This window comes from Elephantulus edwardii, unplaced genomic scaffold (assembly GCF_000299155.1).
Source record: "Elephantulus edwardii isolate Elephantulus edwardi_28Jun2011 unplaced genomic scaffold, EleEdw1.0 scaffold00326, whole genome shotgun sequence".
NCBI lineage: Eukaryota > Metazoa > Chordata > Mammalia > Macroscelidea > Macroscelididae > Elephantulus > Elephantulus edwardii.
The window spans coordinates 1,314,797-1,337,686 of record NW_006400076.1 but is presented as its reverse complement, the minus strand read 5'-3'; the positions used below and the strand labels follow the sequence as shown (position 1 = coordinate 1,337,686).

The following is a 22,890-nucleotide window of genomic DNA, read 5'->3' as shown; positions in this document are numbered from 1 at the left end:
GGAGGGTGGAGGAATGGCGCAGGAGGGGAAGACCCTCTATGAGATGGATTGATTCAGTGACTAGGGTAATTGGGATGGGTGTGTCAGAGGCAGTGTAATTGGCACAGGATAGAGCAGGATTTAGGGCTGTTGTACATAGGGTCCCTATGAGTCGCAAACGACTTGACAGCACATAACAACAACAAACAACAACCTTGAGGAAAGTGGGAATCTCCTAACACTTGATCGTATTATATGAAATGTAACATTAGGAGTCAAATTTCTTTTAATCTAACTGGTTTTATTCTTTGACAACTTGATGGCTTTAATAATTTTTTTAGTGTCTTTCAGTTTCTACTTTCTTACCTATAAATTGGAGGTTATACCCAGTATATATGATTTTGAGAATTAATGATTATATATATTTTTATATATACATTATCTACAGACTGTGTTAAGAGCAAAAATTTAGTAATACTAGCCACTTTCATGTTGTTAATTATTAGGTGCTGTTGAGTCAGCTCCAACTCATAGAAACCCTACATACAGCAGAACAGAACTGCTTAATCCTGCACCATCCTCTAGTGTCTTGTTTTAAAACTAATTATTATAGTCTCTAGGGCCCCATCTCATTAGGATCTTTTTTACTGATCCTATGTTTTCCCATCATTATGTCTTTTTACAAGGCCAGTGGTGCCCTCACAACATCCCCAAAAGATTTGAGATGAAATTTCACCATACTTGTCTCTAAGGAGCACTCTGACTGCACTTCTTCTGACATGGAGTTATTCATTCTTTTGACATTTCATGCTGCATTCAGTACCCTTTACCAGCATCTGAACTTCTCAATTCAGAGCCTTTAATTCTTCTGCAGACTTACTTTTTTTTTTTTAATTTATTTTATTATTTGTGTGTGTGTAATGTCACATTGGATCTGACTGGTTCAGGAGGAGATTGCCCCTCCTTCTGTAGAGCATCTGGTAGATTCAAACCTTGTACCTCTGTGAATGCAGTGCAGTTTCTTGGCACTAGGCCACCAGAGCTCCCTAATTCTTCTACAGACTTTCTTACTCTATGTACAACTTTCATAAACATGTATGAAGCTATTGAAAATACACCATGGCTTAGGTCAGATACACCGTATTTGAACCAGCATCTTTACTTGTTAACACTTTATATAGATCCTTGACAGCAGATTTGCTGAAAGCTGTACAGCATTTGATTTCTTGACTGCTGCTACCATGGCTGTCAGTTGTGGATTCCATGATGTACATTAGATTCCATTGAACATGATTCCATTTTAGAATTAAATCATTGACAAGTTCATTTTTTTCCCATTTATCATGATGTTGCTTATGAATTCAGTTGTAAGGATTTTTTTCCAGTTCAAGTATAATCCATACGGAAGAGTAAATCTTGATCTTGCTCTGTAAGTGCCTCAAGTCCTCTTCACTTTCTGCATGCAGGGTTTTGTGCATGTTGTTGATGAATCTTCCTCTAATCCTAATGCCACATTCTTCAAATAGTCCAGACCTTCAGAAGGTCAAGGATTGCAGCCTTCAATATGGATTGAAGCTTAACATCAAGAAAACAAAGATTCTCACCACTAGGCCAATTGGCAGCATTAGTATGGATGGTAAAGAGATTGAGAGAGTTAACAGTTTTATTTTACTTGGTTCCACAGTCAACACTCTTAGCACCAGCAGCCAGGAAATTACATTGGTAAAGTCTACTGTCAGGGACGTCTACAAAATACTGAAGAGCAACGATGTCAGTCTGGACACTAAAGGGTGCCTGATCCAGGCCATGGTCTTCCCATTTACTTGCTATGCATCAGAAATCTGGTCAGTGGCTCGGGATGATTGAAAGAGAATTGATGCCTTTGAACTATGGTGCTGGATAAGAGTATTGGATATACCATGGACTGCTAGGAGTACAGATTCGTCCAAGAGAGGGTGAGACCAGGCTGTTCCTTGGAGGAAAGGATTCTGAAGCTTTGTCTAACATAATTTGGGCATGTGACAATGAGGAGCCAGTCCTTCAAAAGTGAGCATCATTCTTGGGAGGGTGGAGGAATAGTGCACTAGAGGAAGACCCTACATGAGATGGATTGACTCAGTGACTGGTGTAGTGGGGGTAGGTGTTTCAGAGACGTTAAGGTTGGCCCAGGATAGAATAAGTTTCAGGGCTGTTGTACATTGGGGTCGCTGTGAGTCACAAGCAGCTTAACCGTACATAACAGCAACAACAAAGATTGGCTTTAGCATAAACAGTTCACAAATTTGGGAAAGCAACCTGTCTGATTGGAATGGAGAATTTGTGTTAAAGCAGTAGTTTTAAACTGTGTGAAGCATTTATATGAGTTCTTTAAAGGTGTCCAAGAAAGACCTCTCAGTTAGAGCAGCACTTTTTCTCATCAGTTTTATATATTGTATATTAGACTGAACATTTTCAAACAACTGAACAGAACAGACAACACTGCATGGTTCAAAATTAGGAAAGGGATGCATCAGGGATGCATCTTGTTTATATGCAGAACCAATCATTCAGGAAGCAGGGCTTTAGGAGGAGGAATGTGTAATCAGGATGAGAGGAAAACTCATCAACAACCTAAATTATGCAGATGACACAATCTTGCTTGCTGAAACTGAGAGGACCTGAAGCACTTACTGCAGAATGTCAAGAACTGTAGTACCCAGTATGGATTCAAGCTCAACATCAAGAAGACAAAGATTCTCACCAATGGACCAATTAGTAGCACCATGATAGGTGGAGAAGAGATTGAGGTTGTCAGCGATTACAGCTTGATTGGCTCCACAATAAACACTCTTGGCTCCAGTAGTCAGGAAATCAAAAGACTAATTGCAGTGGAAAAATCGGTTGTCAGGGAGCTCTCCAGAGTACTGAAAAGCAGTGATGTCAATCTAAAGACTAAGGTGCGCCCAGTGCAGGCTATGGACTTCACATTTACTTGCTGTGCATCAGAGAGCTGGTCAGTGACTAAGGAGAATTGATGCCTTTGATTGTGGTCCTGGAGAAAAGTCTTGAACATACCATGGACTGCCCAGAAAACAAATAGGTCTGTCTTGGAGAGGGTGAAACCAAGTTTCTCCTTGGAGACTAGAATCTTGAAACTAAGTCTCATACTTTGGGCATGTGGCCAGGTGAGACACGACATCGTGGAGAACGACATCATGCTTGGTAAGGTGGAGGGGCAGCGCAGGAGAGGAAGACCCTTGATGAGATGGATTGATGCAGTGACTGGGGCAATAGGGGAAGTTGTGTCGGAATTAGTGAGACTGTATCAAGACAGGGCAGGCTGCATAGCTCTTGTTCACAGGGTTGCTATGGGTCACAGGCAACTTGACAGACATAACAACAACAACATACAAAAAATTTTAAGGGAGCTCTGGTGGGCTAGTGGCAAAAAGCTGTACTGTAATCCCAGAGGTGTGCAGTTAGAATCTACCAGATGCTCTGCTGGAGAAGAAGGGACAATCTTCCTGTACCAGTCAGATCTGATTTGATGGTACACACACAAAAAATAATAAAATAGAGTGTTTTAAAAATTAACCAAAAAAGGTACACTAGGCTATTTGATGGATAGTAATTGAACACAGAAACAGTTGGGATTTAATCTAAAAACTAATTTTTTATTTTGGTGATTTGAAAAATAATTTCCTATTTAAGCAAGTATATGGCAAATTGAAATTAAGTCTTTAGAAGATTAATCACTAAAGATGGTTACAGCATAGATTGGAATGAGAGACTAAATGTCATAATCTGAGAATGAATATGAGGATCTTGATCAAGCATCAAACCGAGATGGGATCCAGTAGAGTATAGCAGCATGGTTACTTTTTAAAGTACTTCATGATGTTTACCATGTACTGTACGTAGCCTTGTTAGTACAGTGTTTAAAAGCTTGACTGCTAATTGTAAAGTAGATGGTTCAAACCTACAAGCCACTTTAGCATTCTGCTAAAGATTACAATTATCAGAACTTAGTGAAGCAGTTCTGTTTTTCCTGTAAAGTCGTTAGGAGTCAGAATCAGCTTGACAGCACAAAACTACATGAATTTTTTTATCTAATTTTACAACATGCTTATGATGTGATTGTTAATATTAAACCCTTTTATAGGTGAGAGAACTATACATGCCGGAATTAAGTATAAAATGTTGTATAAGTCATCTCTTTATATGGAGCCACTTTTAAACATAATCTTGAATTTTGGTAGTAAGACTGTCTTAGTAGAAATCCTATGGTACATATCAGGCTAGTGTTGTAACAAGTGAGATGAAAATATGTTGTCATAGAAAAATTATAATTTAAGTCAAAGAATAGGTAAACTCTCATGGAGTAGAAGGACACATATCTGAGGATGGAAATTTGAAAGATGCCTTTTTTTTTTTTTTTTTGAAAGATGCCTTTAAGGAAAAAGAAATTTCTAACAAGCATAAAATAGAGTTGAAAATGTAGAATATTTTGCTTCATCCTTATCATTAAAGTAGAACTCCCTTTGAGGAGGTAGCTCTTTCCCAATTGCATTTTGAGAACTTTGTAACCAGAAAGGCTCCTCTTCTGACACTAGGTCCAACAGTATTCTTGTTATTCATAGCGTTTTTGAGGATCTGGTATTTCAGAAGTGGATGGCCAGTTTAGAAGTTCCACTGATACCTATTCACTATAATGATTGACCCTGTCAGTATTTGAAACACCAGTGGAATAACTTCCAGTATCACAGCAACATGCAAGCCTCCACACTAAGACAAACTGACAGACGAGTGATAATAATAGGCAATAGCAGTTTGTTAGTATTTTTATAAGTTGCTATAAAGAGGCATAAAATTTATACTTTTTTTAAAAAAATGAAATTGTTTAATAATCACAGAATGGAAATCTATAATAAAGCTAGTTTCCATAGTGGTTTTTACCCTTTACTTAAGGTTAAGAAAGCATTAAATGGTTCCTTTTTGAGCCAAATTTCTCCTCTGGTAGAAAAGTATATGCCAGAAATATGATAGTAGTTTAGAATTTAAACATTACTTCTGTCAAAAAGAAGTACCTTAATGATAAATAAATAAAATAATGCTAATGGATTAATCTGTCTTGGAGAGTATGAAACCAAGTTTCTCCTTGGAGGCTAGGGTTTTGAAGCTCCATCTCACAAACTTTGTGCATGTGACCAAAAGAGAACAGTCCTTAGAGAAGGATATCATGCTTGGAAGGGTGGAGGGACAGCACAGAAGAGGAAGGAAGGCCCATATGAGCTGGGTTGATAGAGTGACTGGAACAATGGGTTTTGTGTGTCAAAATTACTGATACTGGCTCAGGGCAGGGCAGGGTTCAAAGCTGCTTTACATAGGGTCACTGTGGGTCACAGGCAACTTAAGGGCACAAAACAACAACAACATCCATGGATTAAAAAAGTTGTTTCAGGAAATCCGGAGGCTGGCCTCTATGAGGTGGAGTGTGCATCAGGACTGGAGGAAGACTATGTTATGCAGATGATACAACTTTGCTTACCAAAACTGAGGAGAACCTGCAACATTTGCAGCAGAAGGTCAAGGACTGCAGCCTTCAATATGGATTGAAGCTTAATATCAAGAAAATAAAGATTTTCACCACTAGGCCATTTGGCAGCATCATGATAGAAGGTGAAGAGATTGACATTTTTAACAGCTTCAGTGTGCTTGGCTCCACAAGGAACACTTGGTTCAGCCAGGAAACCAGGAAATCAAAAGACAAATTGCATTGGGAAAATCTGCTGTCAGGAGCCTCTCCATAGCACTGAAAAGCCATGTCAGTCTAGAGACTAAGGTATGCCTGATCCAGGCCATGGTCTTCACAGTTACTGGCTGTGCATCAGGTAGCTGAACAATAACTAAGGAGAATAAAAGAAGAATGGTTGCCTTTGACTTGTGTTGATGGAGAAGAATATTGGATATACCATGGACTACCAAAAGAACAAATACGTCTGTCCTGGAGAGGTTAAAACCAGTCTGTTCTGTGGAAGCAAGCATTTTAAAGCTCCATCTGACACACTTTGGGCATGTTGTAAGGAGGGACCAGTCTTTGGAGAGGGACAGTGTACCAGAGATGATGAAATTGGCTCAGGATAGAGCAGGGTTCAGAGCTTTAGTACATGGGGGTTGCTATGAGTCAGAGTCATCTCAATGGCCAGTAACAGCCATTGATTAAAGAAGCTTTAAAACCTTAGTAGAATGCAGAAAAGACTTTGTAGAAAGATCAGAGCCGTGGAAACTCTACGTATCATTCGACTCTTGAATGGTCACTCTAAGTTTGAATTGACACACAGCGGTCGGTTTGGGTTTTTGGCTTCTTTGTTTTTGGAATTGGGGAAATTGAAATGAATGTTCAGGCACAGATCCATTGGAGTGAATGAATATGACTAGGAAAAAACCTATTGCTGTTAGTTGACTCTGACCCATGGCACTTTCATGTTTGTCAGAGTACTGTTGTGCTCTCTAAATGTTTTCATAAGTAGATTGTCAAGCTTTTCAGTCAAGATACCTGTAGGTGGTCTTGAACCAATAGCCTTCCAGTTAACACTATCCAGATACTCAAGAAATGGTAGATTTGAGAACTCCTGGAGAGAAAAATATGCTCTACATGCTTATTAATCTATTTAAAACTTTGGGCTTTCAGAGTTAGGTAATGTCTCACAAATAAGTTAGACAAATATGAAGACTAAAGGGCAGCATAATTCGTAATTTAAGAACCATACCTTTCACAAATGAGAGCAAATACAATTTTAAATAATAAATAGTATTCAGTTCCATAGTATGTTTATTGAACATACCTTGATAACCACTGCAGATACAAAGATGACTGAGATCTTGTATTTATAGTATGTCTTGACTCAGTTAAATATTTTAAAAAAAAGGCTGATTGATTTTATTTTCCTATACTAATGTTCTTAAACAATGTATTTTATTTAGTGGTAGAAGATGATGAAGATGACTTTCCAACAACACGTTCTGATGGAGATTTCTTGCATAATACTAATGGCAATAAGGAGAAGAGTAAGTAATATATTTTCCCCCTCACTTGGATGACATACTTTCTAAAGTTGGATAATTATCCACTGTATTTCCAATAATAATTACCTAATCAGTAGATTGATTTTATATTTCCATGAAAGTTTACAAATTATATTGGTTCCTTCCCTAGATTTTACAGTTCTATGTAAGAGAGAGATCTTTTATTTATTATCAGATTATGCTGTTATTAAATATCATGATTAATTTATTTTACAATGATTAGTACAAAACTAATTCTTATAAGACAGACCTTAACTATATTCCATATTTCATAACTACCACTCTATCATCTCTGACAATAATTATTCCTCCACTCCTGACTATGTCTTTGGGTTCTGTGATTCGCTGGCTGGTCTCACAGACACTCAAAAAACCATCAAGAAAATAGCTCACCAGTTTGTGGATGATGTAGGCTCTTTTACATGATCACCTGGATTATGCAGACAGTATAACCTTACTTGTAGAAAGTGAAGAAGACTTGAAGCACTTAATGAAGAAGATTAGAAGATTAGCCTTCAATGTGCATGACATCTGATCATCAGTAAAACAAAATGCTCACAACTGGACCATACTTAGAGATGGAAAATTTCATCAGTAATTTCATTGTGCTTGGATCCACAGTTGACACCTGTGATAGCAGTAGACAAGAAGTCAGAAGATGTTTTGCATTGGGGAAATCTGTTATGGACTCGACTGTTTGAAAACTAAGGTGCAAGTGACCCAGCCATGGCATTTTCAGTTATTTTATATACATACTTAAGTTGAACGATGACTAAGGAAGATTGAGGAACAATTGATGTCTTGAATTAAGGTTTTGACGAAGAGTATTGAATATGCCAAAAGAACAACCAAATGAGTCTTGGAAATATAGCCAAGATACCCCTTAGAGGCAAAGGTAATGAAACTTAACCTCACATATTTTGAGCATGTTGTTCAGGGCGCCAGTCTTTAAAAAAAGAGCTCGTGTTGGGGAATGTGGAAGATCAGCAAAAAGCGAAGAAGGCCCCCCAGCAAGATGGACTGACACAGTGATTGCAACAGTGGGTTTGAGTATGACAAAGATCCTGAGGATAGTACAAAATATGGCTTGGTTTTGATCTGTTGTTCTAGGGTTGCTGTGAATTCTTGTCAACTCAATGATACTTAATATAAATTAAGGTATCTAGTCTCTACGAATTACTATTTTTTTCTCTTTTCCACCTTTAGAAAATACATACTCATCCAAAATTATCAGATACTTTTGAGAATTTGCTGGAGTTTTTCTATAAAGATTCAAAATGGCTCCACAATTTAAGGTACAAGAAGCTTGAAACAAAAATATCACAGTAACCACAAGTTAGTCATCTAGTAGATGACATATTAAGATGAGACTTTGTCTTTTTTTAAAAAAACTTATTATTAATTTCAAAGAAAATTTACAGAGACTTTGGATTTCCATTCATTCATTGTTGTACTTTTCTCCCCTCCCAACCCCCCCCCCCACACACACACACACTACCGTCTTGGAAAAGTAAAAGAAAAATTCTTTCATTGTTTTACAAACCCTCCCCCCAGGTCCACTCGATGATGCAGCCTTCACTCTAGACTCCTGTCATGACAAAAATACCTTTTAAACCGTTTTCTCCCTCATCTGTTTCAATGCAATAAAAATTATTGAACCCATCTTTCTCAGTCTCTCCCCAACCCCAAGGTCAGTCTTGTTTTACAACAGTGGCACCTTGTGGTATTTGTCCTTTTGTGACTGAGATACTTCATTCAGCATAATATCCTCCAGGTTCACTCACTTTAAATAATATTGTATGAGTTCCTTGTTTTTCAATGCAGCATAGTATTCCATTGTGTGAATATACCACAGCTTCTCTATCCATTCATTTGTTGATGGGCACTAAGATTGTTTCCAACTCCTTGCTATTGTGAACAAAGCTGTGATAAACATGGGTGTGCAGAGACTTTGTCTTTATGACATTCATTTCCTAACAGATAAAACATGAGAGATATTTATGTCACAGGAAATGCTATGGGAGCCTTTCATTTTGAAGTGTTTGAAAGCATAGCAATTTGTTATTCATTATTGTTCAACAAAGCAGCTTGTGTCATAATATTTTAAGTGTTGAACTACAAACCAAAAGGTTAGCAGTTCAGATCCAACAGTTAAGATACTCCAATGGAAAAAGGTTTCTGTGCCAACCTCATAAATATTTACAGCTTTGGGACACCTGAAGGAGGAGTCATTATAGGTAGGAACTGATTCTGGCAGTGGGTGCCTGACTATTCTAAAGGGATTTCAGGTAACTGGTTCTGAAAGTATCAAGTGTTTTTCCACAAATATTTCATGTTGCTCTTCCATCTTGTTCTTTGTTGTCCATAAGGTTTTTGAGGGCCTGTTAATTTCAGAAGACCAGTCCTACTTACTGCTTAGGTCTGCTGAAATCTGTCCCACATAGGTGAACCTGCTGGTATTTGAAATACCAGTGGCATAGCTTCCAGCATCACAGCAATATAGGAGCCACCACAGTACAGCTAAAAGATGAGCTGTTCTTCCATCTTACGGTAACCCAACAGAATGTGGAAATTATTACACACTATCAGTAGTCAAGTAAATAAAAATCTTGCTGAAGACTATTAAAAAATAGCGGGAACAGCACATTAGCAGGGAACTGCCAGAATTTCAAGCTGGATTCAAGAGTTCAGGGCACAAGATCTCTTATTGCTGTCAATGAATCTTGGCTAAAAGCAAATACCGGAAAGATGTTTATCTGTGTTTTTATTGAACATGTAAAAATGTGTGGATCATGACAAACTGCTTTTAACATTGAAAAGGATGGGAATCTCGGAACAGTTCATTGTGCTCATACAAAATCCAGACATAGACCAAAAAGCAGTTTTCCAAATAGAACAAGGGAGCACTACATGGTTTAAAATCAGGAGAAGTGTGTCAGAGCTGTATCCTTTCTCCATATCTATTTAATTTGTAAGCTGAATAAATCATTCAAGAAGCTGGACTAAAGGAAAATACGGCATCAGGTTAGGAATAAGACTCAGTAACCTGCATCATGCAGATGACATAACCTTTCTTAATAAAAATGAAGACTACCTGAAGCACTTTCTACAGAAGATCTACAATCTTCAATATGGGTGATCAAGAAAATAAAAATCCTCATAATAGGATCAGTAAGCAACATCGTGATAGATGGAAGAAAAAACACAAAGTTGTCAGTGATTTCATTTTACTTGAATCCACAATCAACACCCACGGAAGCAGCAGTCAAGAAATCAAAGACATGTTGTATTTGGGAAATCTGTTGTCAGAGACCTCCCCAGTGTTCTGAAGAGCAAGGCTGTGTTTTTAAAGACTAAGGTGCACATAATCTCATAATTCAAGCAAGGGTTGTTTTGTTTTTGTTTTTTTTTTTTTTTGGTTACTTCCTGTGTATCTGAAAGTTGGACATGAGTAAAGAAGACCAAACAAGAATTGGTGCCTTTGAGTTGTAGTATTGACGAACGGGGTATGCCTTGGACTGCCAGAGGCAGAAAGAAATCTGTCTTGAAGAAGTGCTACCAGAGTGCTCCTGTAAAAAGAGCAGCGTCTGTAAGGGAAACATGATGAAGGCAGAGTCTGACTTCCACAAAGAAGTGTCCTCATGAGTAACATCCAGTATGTAAAACCGATCCTGTGGTAAGACGTGGTAATGTCCCACACTGATACACCTACTTCTAATTACAGGATCTGATATTGGTTGCAAAAACTTTGGGGTTTATTAAGGAAGTGGTTGGGGGATGGTAGGAGAAGTCAAAAGATATCACACAGTTTTCTGGTTTCCTCATTTGTCCCACAAGCCTTATCTCAAGGCAGTCCCAAATCAGCTCTTTTGACCTCACAGCTGTTAATGATATAGGAGATACTAAATCAACGATGAAATCATGTGTCTGCAGATGAGACAGCTGGAGAACACAGCCCTAGGGAGGGGGGCCTAAGGCAATGGCCAGCAAAGCCATTTTCAAAAGACCTTCTAACAACACAGCTTCTTAGAAGGAAGGAGGATAAAGTTTCATCTTACTTATTATGAGGATATTCTCAGGAGGAGCCAATCCTTTGAGAAAGACATCATATCCTGTTGGGAAAGGTAGAGGGTCAGAAAAGAGAAGTCTCTCAATAAGATTGACACAATGACTACAATAGGCTTGAGTATGACAGTTTGTGAAGATGGTGCAGGATATAGGGCAAAGTTCAGATTTGTTGTTCATAGAGTTGCTAGTCTGCTCAACAGCAACAAGTTCTGTCTTGTACTGACTCCTGAGTATATAAACTTGCAAATATTTATCAGTTACAGTCCCATTACTGCACACATTCTCTTTTATAAAGAGGACTTTTTCTAAATTGATTGCTGATAAAAACAGTAGTTTGTAATGAAACCACTGTCTTGGCAATAATAATAGAAAAGTAGAAGTTAAAATTATAGGAAGACTTTTTAGTCATACAAAGAAAATATATTTTTAGAACTATTTTATTGCAGTATAATTCATGTCAGACTGCACATATTTAAAATGTACAATTTGAAACTACAACCAAAATCAAGTGAATGATAATATCTATCACCCTCAAAAGTTAGTTTCCTGGAATGTGTTTATAAGCCCTCCCTCTTTCTTACCCCTCCCCTCCTTGCCAGGCATCCATTTTTTGGGATTTTTCCTGTCATCATTGATTAGTTTATGTTTGTTTAGAATGTCATCTAAGTGAAATCATAAAATATGTAGGAGTTTTTTGCCTAGCTCTGTCTTTTTAGTTTGAGATTCATGTGACGTCCATTTTCCTTTTGAGCAGACTCAAACCTTCAACCTTTCACTTAGTAACCCACCACAAATACACTACCACCAACAGGCTGATAACTGATGTTTCATTAGTTAAATCCACCAGTCATTTCAGGGAAGAGGAGGGGCAGCCTGCTGCCAGAAAAATTATATCCTTTGGAAACCTATTAGCGAGTACTGTGAGCTAGAATCAACTCAACAGCAGTGGATTATAATACACTCTGTTGTTGTTGTTGTTGTTGTTGTTGTTATGTGCCGTCAAGTTGCCTGCAACTCATAGTGACCCTTTGTACAACAGCCCTAAACCCTGCTTTATCCTCTGCCAATCTCACTGTCTCTGACACACCTACCCCCACTACCCCAATTACTGAATCGACCCGTCTCATCAAGGGTCTTCTCTCTTGCACTGTCACTCCACCCTCCCAAGCATGATGTCCTCTCCAAGGACTGGTCCCTCCTTACAGCATACCCAAAGTATGTCAGACAAAGCTTCAGAATCTTTGCCTCCAAGGAGCAGCCTGAGTTCACCTCACTATGACGAACCTGTGCGTTTTCTTAGCAGTCCGTGGTATATTCAGTACTCTTCTCCAGCACCACAGCTAAAAGGCATCAATTCTCCTATCATCCCTAGTCATTGCCTCACATTTAATCTTAAGCTTAAACTTGGAAATAATTTAAAAATGTTGTTACCTTATTCAGTTCTATTCTTTAGCTTCAGCTTTTTTATGAGGTTCTTTTTTATTATTATTTCTTGTGTGTGTACCGTTGAATCATATCCATCTAGTACAGGAGGAGATTGCGCTTCCTCCAGAGGATCATCTGGTGGATTCAAACCGCATGTCTTTGGGATTGCAGCGCAGCTTCCTGCCACTAGGACACCAGAACGCTCTTCAGCTTTTTGGGGGAAAAAAATCTCTTGTTATTGCCATAATAAAAGGCGTTATTATCATTAAAGTATACACTTCCTACCACTTGATTTCACTGGGTGCATTGCAGCAAATCAGTTTCGGGAAATAGATCTAGATAAAAGGACTTAAAGGTAATGTACTGCCCCAGCTTCTTTGCTTGCTGAAAGCCTTGATGGGACTCTAAAATGATTGTCCACAGGACATAGCCTATAACCTTGCTACTGTTCAAAATATTTTCTAATCTTAAATTCTGGTGAGAAATTATTTTTCATTGGAAAATATTTTCAGTAAATAACTTTCTTTTTCAGTATTTCCTCATGTAACACCCAAAGGGATTAATGGTATAGACTTCAAAGGGGAGGCAATAACATTTAAAGCAACTACTGCTGGAATCCTTGCTACACTTTCTCATTGTATTGAACTAATGGTGAAACGTGAGGAAAGCTGGCAAAAGAGATTGGATAAGGTAAGAACAATTTTGAGATTTTTTTCCCCTATTTCTCACATGTTTTAAGTTGATTTAAACCAACTTAATTTCTTAAGGGAAGGATAGATTAAGTTGAAGAAAATAGGAAATGGTATTACCCCCGCAATTCTGAACTTCATAGGCTCCTTTTCCTGATGAGATTGATCTTATGGGGTGTACTCTACTCGATGGTACCTGACAACAACAACATAAAATTTTTATCAACTTTCTTGATAGAAATTTATTATGATGCATAATTTTGTAATCCTTTGAAATAAAAATCTTAGTGTGTACCGTATGAAACTGTGTTTAAGTTGTATGGACTAACTCATACACCAGTTTATTAAGTTAAATATTCATAGGCATATTTTTCAGAGGTCATGTGATATAATTTTACATACATTATATTCTTCTATCGTTTGTGTTTGTATTTTTCCACTTTTACCTGAATTGCTACACTTAGAAAAGTATTAGCTGGAACCTGTAATGTCTAGTGTGTATTATATGAATTTCTTTTTGTTCTTAATTCCATTTCTGTAAGATTGTTAGAACTAAAAAGTACCTTAGAGATCTAGTTCTATTCCAGCCTCATCATTTTATAAAAAAGGGAACTGAGATCTAGAACCTGATGTAAAGGTTCTCAAGTTAATGCTGTCACTAAGGAGATAAGGAGAGGAGAGTGTCCAAATTATACCCCTTGACACTATCAAGAGGCTAGAACACCAGAATAACCTTAGGCATCTGCAGATACTAGAGCAGGCTGGAACTGTCGAGGAAGGGCCATGAAAGGCAATTGTTTCTCTTCCCTTACTTCTTGACTAAGGAAAATGCCAAGGGGCAGAATGAACTACTCAAGACTTTCCTTAATCACAAGGTAAGGGGAGAGGAAGTCATGATTGAGTGTCCTCCCTACTAGTGACTAGTTTATCCTTATCACTTTTGTTGACAAGTTTTTCATTACATAAGCAGTAAAATGACTGGAGTAATAAGGGTAGGTGTATTAGAGACAGTAAATTTGGCCCAGAATATAGCAGGGTTCAAGACTGCACATAACAATAACAAGAGCAGTAAAATATGTTATCTTATTTGCTGATATTTTCTGTTCCCATGACTATAGATTTAGCAAAAAGTAGCTTTATCAGGATAATCAAGGTTTTACACATCCCAGAGCAGAGCATGCCCTGATTAACTTTTTTTTTTTGGGGGGGGGGGCGGAGGGTTAAGAAAATACTTTCCTTTAATACAGTATTTTTCTGAGCATAAACTTACAAAGGACTTAGTATATTAGTACATTTCCACCCACCCACCCCACCCCCCAGGGAGCATATTGTTAGCTCACTAGTTCTTTTCAATCATGAAAGAAAGTTAATTTCAATATACTGGTGTGCTTAAATTCCACATTGAGTTTCTGAATGTTGTATTTGTGACTCTTTTTGGACTATCGTTCTTTCAAGTACCAATTTTTTTGTGAATAGTTGACATCATCTGCTTTTTGGAATAGCATTAAGGATTGTCATTTTAAATTGCTGTAGAAAATTAAAGATAAGAAATAGAATAAAATGTGTGATACAAAAAGCATCTTTTCCCCATTTAAAAACCTTTGAGTAAAAAAAAAAAAAGCCTTTGAGTCCAAACCAACTCACAGCTGACCCTCCAGTGGATTTCTAGGAACTATAAATCTCCTGGGAAGAGATGGCCCATCTTTGTCCTGCAAAGCAGCAGGTGGACTCGAACTACCTGCCTTTGGTACCAACTCGGCCACCAGTCCCCCATTCAGAAGTAGTATGCCTTCCCCTTAAATGATTAGTTCAAGTTATGTTAGACTCCTGACAAAATGCTCATAGAGTTACTGTATTGGAAAAATGTTTCCTATGGTGCATTACTCATGTTTTTCTTTTTCATTTCAGAGATAATTGCTTAAGTATAAAAGAGGGCACTTTTACTAACAGTTTTGTCATAGCGCAGTATTATTTTCATGGAAGTAACTGAGATTCTGTTACTTCTAATTTGCAACTTGACCTCATTTTTTGCTGTTACAGAAAGTACCCAAGTCTGTTTTACCAATTTTCCTTAGATAATAGTTTATAACTAACAAAGTACTAAAGAGGAGTTGTGTCACTCTGGAGACTAAGGTGCATCTGATATAGGCTATGGTCTTTGCAATCACTTGTTATGCATCAGAGAGTTGGACAGTGACTAAGGAGGATAGAAGGAGAATTGATGCCTATGAGCTGTGGTGCTGGAGAAGAGTATTGAATATAGCATGGCTACCAAGAAAACAAACACATTCATCCTTGAGAGAGTTAAACCAGGCTGCTCCTTGGAGACAAGGATTCTGAGGATTCGTCTGACATACTTTGGACATGTTTAAGGAGGGACAGGTCCTTGGAAAGGGACATCATGCTTGGGAGGGTGGAAGGACGACGCAGGAGTGGAAGACCCTCTATAAGGTGGATTGATTCAGTGACTGGGGTAATTGATATGGGTGTGTCAGAGGCAGTGCGATTGGCACAGGATAGAGCAGGGTTTAGGGCTGTTGTACATAGGGTCGCTGTGAGTCGCAAGCGACTCGACAGCACATAACACCAACAACAATAGTTTCTGTAAAATCAGGACATAAAAATAAATTATCTTTTTGTACACATAAAAAGCATCTTACACATAGCAAAGAATTTTGTGATAAAAAAATTCCCCTCTTGCATAATCATATTAGCCTTTAAAGACAAGGGAAAGTAGGAGAAAATTGAGGCAGATAAATAAGACTTATGATATAATTTCCTATGTTCAGTCATAACTGTGAAGCTGCTCTTGGACTAAAGATTACAGGGAACTGTTTCTGCTTTTGAGTGGAATCAAAAGGAAAGTAAGAGAAAATTGTGGCACAGAAGTAGGAGGATTTCTGATCTGTTTTTCTCTGTCCAGTCATGATTCCAGAACTGCTCTGGAACTAGATTACATTGTTTTAATCCAGGCAGCTCCACCCTTGGTCAGTTTAACCGCTACAGGTAGTAGTATCACTAACTTTGATGTCACCCATAACCCAGGTTAGTAATGTCACCGCCCTTCCACCACCTTTCCTTGTCCCTCATGGCAGAGCAGAGAGTTGACCATAGCGGGTGAGAAAGGGAGAAATTTTAGGGCACTGAGGGGATTGAAAAGAGGGGAGGTGACACTATTGAGTTGCTGCATTCAATCACATGGCCCTAGTGATGCCACTAGTCCAAACAGCAAAATTAGAGACATTTTACTCATGATATTTCAGCTCCGCATATTAGTCCAGATATCAATTTCAATTGTATTATTCATCAGTAGATTGCTTAGAGTGTTTGATGGTCTTGTTGATTTGCTCAGGACACTACCTGAAAGCAATAAACTCATTGATGTAATTGATGTAAAGAGAACTATTTGAAACTTTTATGTCCAGATGAGACTAAGCCATGTTGACTTTCTGTATACTTAAAAATAGGCAGTGGAAATTTCCATTTATGGTATATAGTCTTTTCACTATTATTCTGGAGCTGAACTATTATATCTTCAAAATTTCCATTCTATTCAGTATGTATCAAGGTGAACTTTTTTATAATTCCTATGGACACAACAAATGTTTTGAGAGAACAGAACAGCCTCTAAAAACCATTGAATTAATGACTCAACAGGTTTATTCAATTTGTCCAAACATGCTTATATTTTAAATGTTTTGGCAACTTTCTCTTAAGATCTAGTCTTTTAATGTATTTGTCTTTTAAAACTAACTATTGTTGTTGTTGTTGTTGTTGGTTACCTTCGAGTTGAGCACGACTTGTAACTACCCTATGAACAAAAGGCCTGAAGCCTTTCTATAACTATCAACATTTCTCAAAGATCATAGGGTTTCCGGAGGCATGTTGTTTAGGAGTGGATGCCGTAGTGTTTCTCAGAGTATTGATTGGGACAAGGAGAGCGTTTTATACAGGTGACTTCCCTTTCTTTCCATCAGTCAAGTGGCTAATTTAGCATGTGAAATGGACATAGACTTTTGATTACATTCATTGTTGTCTGTTTTATCACTTTATTGAGGCACTATAAGTAGAGCAAACCAAAGGACCTGTCAGAAAACTACTTTTGCTGCTTATCTTAACCAAAGAAGAGCTACAAAGATGCCACTATGAATTGAAATCTCTTTTGTAGTGTCTTACAGATCTGTCTGGTGTCAAATTCTGTTTATCTTTTTCACTATCATTTTCATTTTTTTTATCAAAGTTGGAATTACGTAGTATATAAACTAGAGAAACAGATTTTCCTGTTTTTGTTTGTTGTTTAGTATCATTGATTGGAATCAACCCATATGACCCTCCAGCAGTTTTTCAGAGATAGTTAATCGCACAGGAGGAGATTGCCCATTTTTCTCCCACAGAGCCACTAGTGGATTTGAACCACGTGCCTTTGGGATTGCAGGGCACTTTCTTACTATTGGACTACCAAAGCTCCCTCACTTCCTAGACAGAATAATTTTTCATACTAGTCAAGTTGTTGTTTGGTTCACCTTGAAACATTTAAGACTTAATTAAAATACTAACTTCAGATGATATAATATCACTTGATTTTTATTAAATAGGAAGTTGAGAAGAGGAGAAGATCAGAAGAATCTTGCCAAAATGCTATGACTGAACTTAAGAAAAAGTCCCACTTTGGAGGACCAGACTATGAGGTATGAGTTTTATTTTTTTGCTACTAATAAGAGAAGGGCATATGTAATAGTTGTCACAGAAGTGACTAAATTTCAAGTTATGTTGTAGCTCTTAAATATTCTATCATTATGTACATATATATGTATGTGTACAGCAGTTGCTATTGACTTGATTCAAAATTCAAGACAACTCTTATGTGTTAGAGTAGAATGGGGTTATAGGGTCTGAATTTTCACAAGTAGGTAGCCTAGATTTTCTTCTGAGGTGCCTTTTAGTCAAAGAAAATTTCAAATATTTGACTAGCAGACAATGTTTCTGTTCCCTTTTTCTACTCCTTTCCTCTCTCTCTCTCTGCATATGTGTGTGTGTTTCATGAGATAGATAGATATATCTCAAAGAGCTTTTTTTAAACTATGCTTATTCTGAAGGAGATTTTGGTTTATTTCATTTCCTAGAGATTTTAGTGTGTAAGCATGAAAAGGCTCACTGTATAAGCAAAGTTTTGTTCACTTCTGGCATCCACTTCCCAACCAATGTGCCTCTGGAAACTCTGAATATTAAGAAACAACGATAGCTATAGAAAGGCTTCAATCATGGATCACTATAAGCGGTGCTCGACTTCACAGCAGTCAACAACAACATAGACAAAATTTTGTTAAATTTTTAATGTTTTGTTTTTAAATAAAAAGAGCTTTTGTAGGAAAAATAGTATTTACTGGCAGCAGATTTTAGTATGTGCTGCTCTTAGGTGTGACCTTATCCATAGCAGACCATGGACCTTTGTGTTTGAAAATGAAACCAGTTTGTTTCTTCTTTTGTTTCTTTATTAAACAATTACATCTCCCTCCCCAAAAACACACACACAAGAGCATGTATAAATATGAAAGTTTTATTTTCTTGCCATAATTTTTGTACAGAGCAAATTGATTTCCAGTCATTCATACAGATTTTGCTTTATGACATTAATTATAAATCCTCTTCCTTGTAGCATTTGTTGTTATGTACCATCAAGTTAGAACGGAATAACCAGCGGATTTTCAGAAACAGTTAAGTGCACAGGAGGAGATTACTCACCTTTCTCTTATGGAGTAGCTGGCAGATTTGAACAAAGAAAGTACAACCAGAGTTGTCCTTGGAGGCAAAGAAAACAAGCAGACCAGACCTCATCTCATACTTTAGACATGTTGCTAGGCAGGGCTGTTATTCCTTGGAAAGAGACATCATACTTGGAGAGAGTCAGCAAAGAAAAGGAAGACCTCGAACAAGATGGATTGACACGACTACAGTAGTGGGCTCCATTAGACCAACACAGTGAATATTTTTCACTGTTAGTCTCTCACTCTGTCTGGGATTCTTCATGATGATCCCTTTGAGACAAGTCAGCAATAGTAGCCAGACACTATCTAGTTCTTCTGGTCTCAGGGTAATGGAGAGTGAAGTTTTATAGTCTGTTAGCCCTTTGGAGCTGTTACTTCTGTTTACCTTTGCTTTTCTTGATTTTTCTTTCTTCTGAAACTTTGAACCATCTATTTTTTGTTTTGTAAGTACAAAAATTACATAGGTTTTTAGGTTCTAATTCAAAATGAGTTTTTATTTTGGTTCTTATCTAACATTCATAATGTTCTAATTATTGAACAAAGCTTAAAATGTCTGTCCTGATGACACAGAGGATTAAGCATTGACCAAATGACTGAAAAGTTGGTAATTTACATTTACTCTCTGTAATGTATTTGGTTTCCCTGATTTGGCTGGTTTTGTTTTAGTTTTTAAATACTACCAGGTATGGAGAATACATGATAACACTCTAGCCGAGGGTTTTAATTAAGTGTATAAGAGGGAACATGGACAAGTTAACATAATATTAAGTAATTTTGATCCATATTGAGGAAATTGAGGCAAAGATGGCTTTCCAGAAAACATTTAGTGTAGATAATAGAGAAGTCAATCTTGACTAGGTAAATAGCCTAGAAAAAATATTTACTCTAAGGGCTAACAAAGAAAACATTTCTAGGCCAGAGATAAAGTGAACATAGTTCACTATAGGAGCTGCTTTTCTGTAGAGGGAGGAGGAAATGTAAAATACTGGGGCAGTGGATTATAAACAAGAAAGTAGTTTTCAGATTGACAGATGTAGAAAATCATTCTTCATGTCAAGAGGAAAATGGATTGTGGCTCAGGACTTGGAGACTTTTTCAGCAAAACAGATGAGTATTGTTGAAGAGGGCCTAAATTAAATGAAAAGCAATAAAATAAAGAAAAATGAGCAAATTAGCTAAAAAATCGAATTAAAGTACATGGTGAGTGAATGAGGGGGAAAGAAAAATAAGATCACATTTTTTTTATTAGTATGCATGGGCAAAGAGTGTGTTGTAAGGACAGGTATAAATTATAAGCGGAGTTTTAGCCATGTTGCTTTGTAACATTCTTAATAAGTGAAAAAAAAATCTCACATTTAACAGAGGGGTGGAATGGCTATGAATTTGGAAGTCATCAGATAACAACTGAAGCCTTAGAAATTATTAAGATTAGTGTAAGATTGGAAATGTCCAGCTCTGGAGAAAACCAATTAAGGGGTAGGCAAAGGAAGATTTCTACGTGAAAACTTAAGGAAGAGTTCTAAAGAAAGAAGAGGAAAATTGGGAATTCAAGAGAAGAGAACTCTTCCTAACATAAGGCATGTTAGCACATTAAGAGCACATAAAGTTGTAGTGTCCTGTAGATTAGCAACAAACATAAAATTAAGATATTTAAGGACCTTTCAATAAAGAGACTCTTATTACAATTACATTAGTTCTTTTCCCTCTGAGTTAGCATCAAAAGGAAGATAAATGTGCCTCTTAACTATTTCATTTGGCAAAATGGAATCTTTTTAATGCTATCAGTTTCCAGTCAGTAGACTCTTGAAATTGCTAAGTGATCCTTAAGGACTAGGAAACACACACATAAGCTATATAGGTTGGATGACTGTCACTGTTTTTTATGTAGATGTGGCTATGATCACTAGAGCTTCAAAATTATCATTTTTGTTGTTGTTGATTGCCTTTGAGTTGGGCATGACTAATAGTGAACAGAAGGCCTGAAGACCCTCTACAACTGTCAGCGTTCATAGAGTTTCCGGAGGCATGTTGTTTGGGAAATAGATGTTGTTATTGTTATGTACTGTTGAGTCTCCTAGATGAATGCTCTATTATCTGGTTAAATCTAGTAGATTTAACATACGAAGAATTTCTATTTGATTTCACTGTTGCAGATCGGGCAGTTGTTAACAACTATTACATGTGAAGTAGTTATGAACCAGATGTAGTAATCATTAGGGTCTCCAAAAGAATTGACAGTTACAGTTCACAGAAAAGCAACTGTAGGATCAATGTATTCTTCTGTATCTACTGATAAACATTTTATGCATATGCAGCTTTTAATAGAAAGATACATTATTACATAAAGACAGATAAAAATAGGTAATCAAAAAGAAAATAAAAGAATTTCTTCAGTATTCTAGGTGACATATAAAACAATTCTGTCTTGCTCAATTGTGCCATATTTTCATTCAGGGTAGATTTTTTATTTTTGTGAGGATTTTTTCATGTCACAAGATCCAAAGTTAAAACTTTATCTGTTGACTGTATAAAAGGAAAGGAAAACCTGGAATATTGCAGATGCCCCTTTTCCTCATGATCCATGTGGTCAATAGATGGCTGTATTCACTTTATGATTATTCACTGAGATGTGCGCTTGTTGTTTTTGAATCAAACCTTGAGGGTTTTATTTTTATTTTAAGAAAATGATAGGAGAGTCTTTATAATTCTAAAGTATTTGGATTGACTGTATTAAGGCAAGATCTTTCATTTATGCCTGTGCCAAGTGACAGTAGAATTATACCATAATTCCTCCCACCCCTTCCAGTGTGGTATGTGGTGGTGGAGAAACAATGTTACTAGATGATTTTTCACTGCCTAGTTATAACTTGTGGTTGCCTATTAACCTGTGGAGAGATTGCAGATAGACAAGCAGTTATTCATGCTATTTATTGTGTATGTTTTTTAACTGTCTTATTGCTATTGGGTTAGTCCTGGCTCCTAGCACCCCTTCATTGGTTTTCCAGAGCTCTAGACATTTGTGTGAGGAGACTGCCTATCTTTCTCCCATGAAATCTTTTGTAGATTGAAAATTCCAACCATTTGGTTAGCAGCCTGAAACGTTCTCCAGTACACACTGAAAATCATGTTTGTTTGTTTTTAAATCGTGTAATTACTTTGAATTACAGAAAACCCTAGCTGGAATACCTCACTTGATTCTGTTTTGCTATTCTTTATAATTTTATCTTCTGATACAACTGAGGTTCCATTCATTTTCAAGGGATCCATTCCAGACTGTTATTTGTTGATATAGATGGGTGGACATCCACTAGGTGATTGAGAACCACTACATTATGCCATGTAACAAAATTCTCAGTTGTCAGCTGAACTTTACTGTCTCCAGTTTAAAAAGATCCCCTTCTATAGAAGGAGAAGTGGGTATCAGAAATGAGAAATATCTAGTGTGAAAAACAATGTATACAAGCTTTGTAAGCAAACCGGTATAAAATAAAAATTTATTTTTGAAAAAATAAAGATACTCTTCTGAACTCTCATCTGTACATATGATTGTAGATCTTTTGCAACTTTGTACTTCCTTTAATCTTCAACTAGATAGAAACTTCTCTAGTGAGGAGGACAACAAACTTATGTAAAGGGACAGACAATATATATTTTAAACTTTATGAACCATAAATATTTCATGCTTTCAAGACCATATGGTCTCCATCAGAATTACTCAGCTGTGTCCTGGTAGGTAGCACAAGAGCAGCCATAAATAATACATAAATGAATGGGCATAATGTATTTCAGTAAAAATTTATCCATGGGCACAGGAAGTTATATTTCATGTTCTAGCATGTCAAGAAATGCTAGTCTTAGAAAACTATTGGACGTAGTTGACCAATTCAGCAAAGTAGCAG

General features: G+C 37.1%; 1 protein-coding gene across 2 annotated transcripts in view; it reads left to right on the top strand.

Annotated features, from left to right (window-relative positions):
* Positions 1-22,890, top strand: part of COL4A3BP (collagen, type IV, alpha 3 (Goodpasture antigen) binding protein) — a 158,150-nt gene that overhangs the window by 99,918 nt on the left and 35,342 nt on the right. For both annotated transcript variants that reach the window (XM_006901433.1, XM_006901432.1), the window contains exons 6-8: positions 6,943-7,026; positions 13,070-13,227; positions 17,822-17,914. In XM_006901433.1, the coding sequence (XP_006901495.1) occupies positions 6,943-7,026; positions 13,070-13,227; positions 17,822-17,914 (335 nt within the window). The remainder of the gene's footprint in view (positions 1-6,942; positions 7,027-13,069; positions 13,228-17,821; positions 17,915-22,890) is intronic.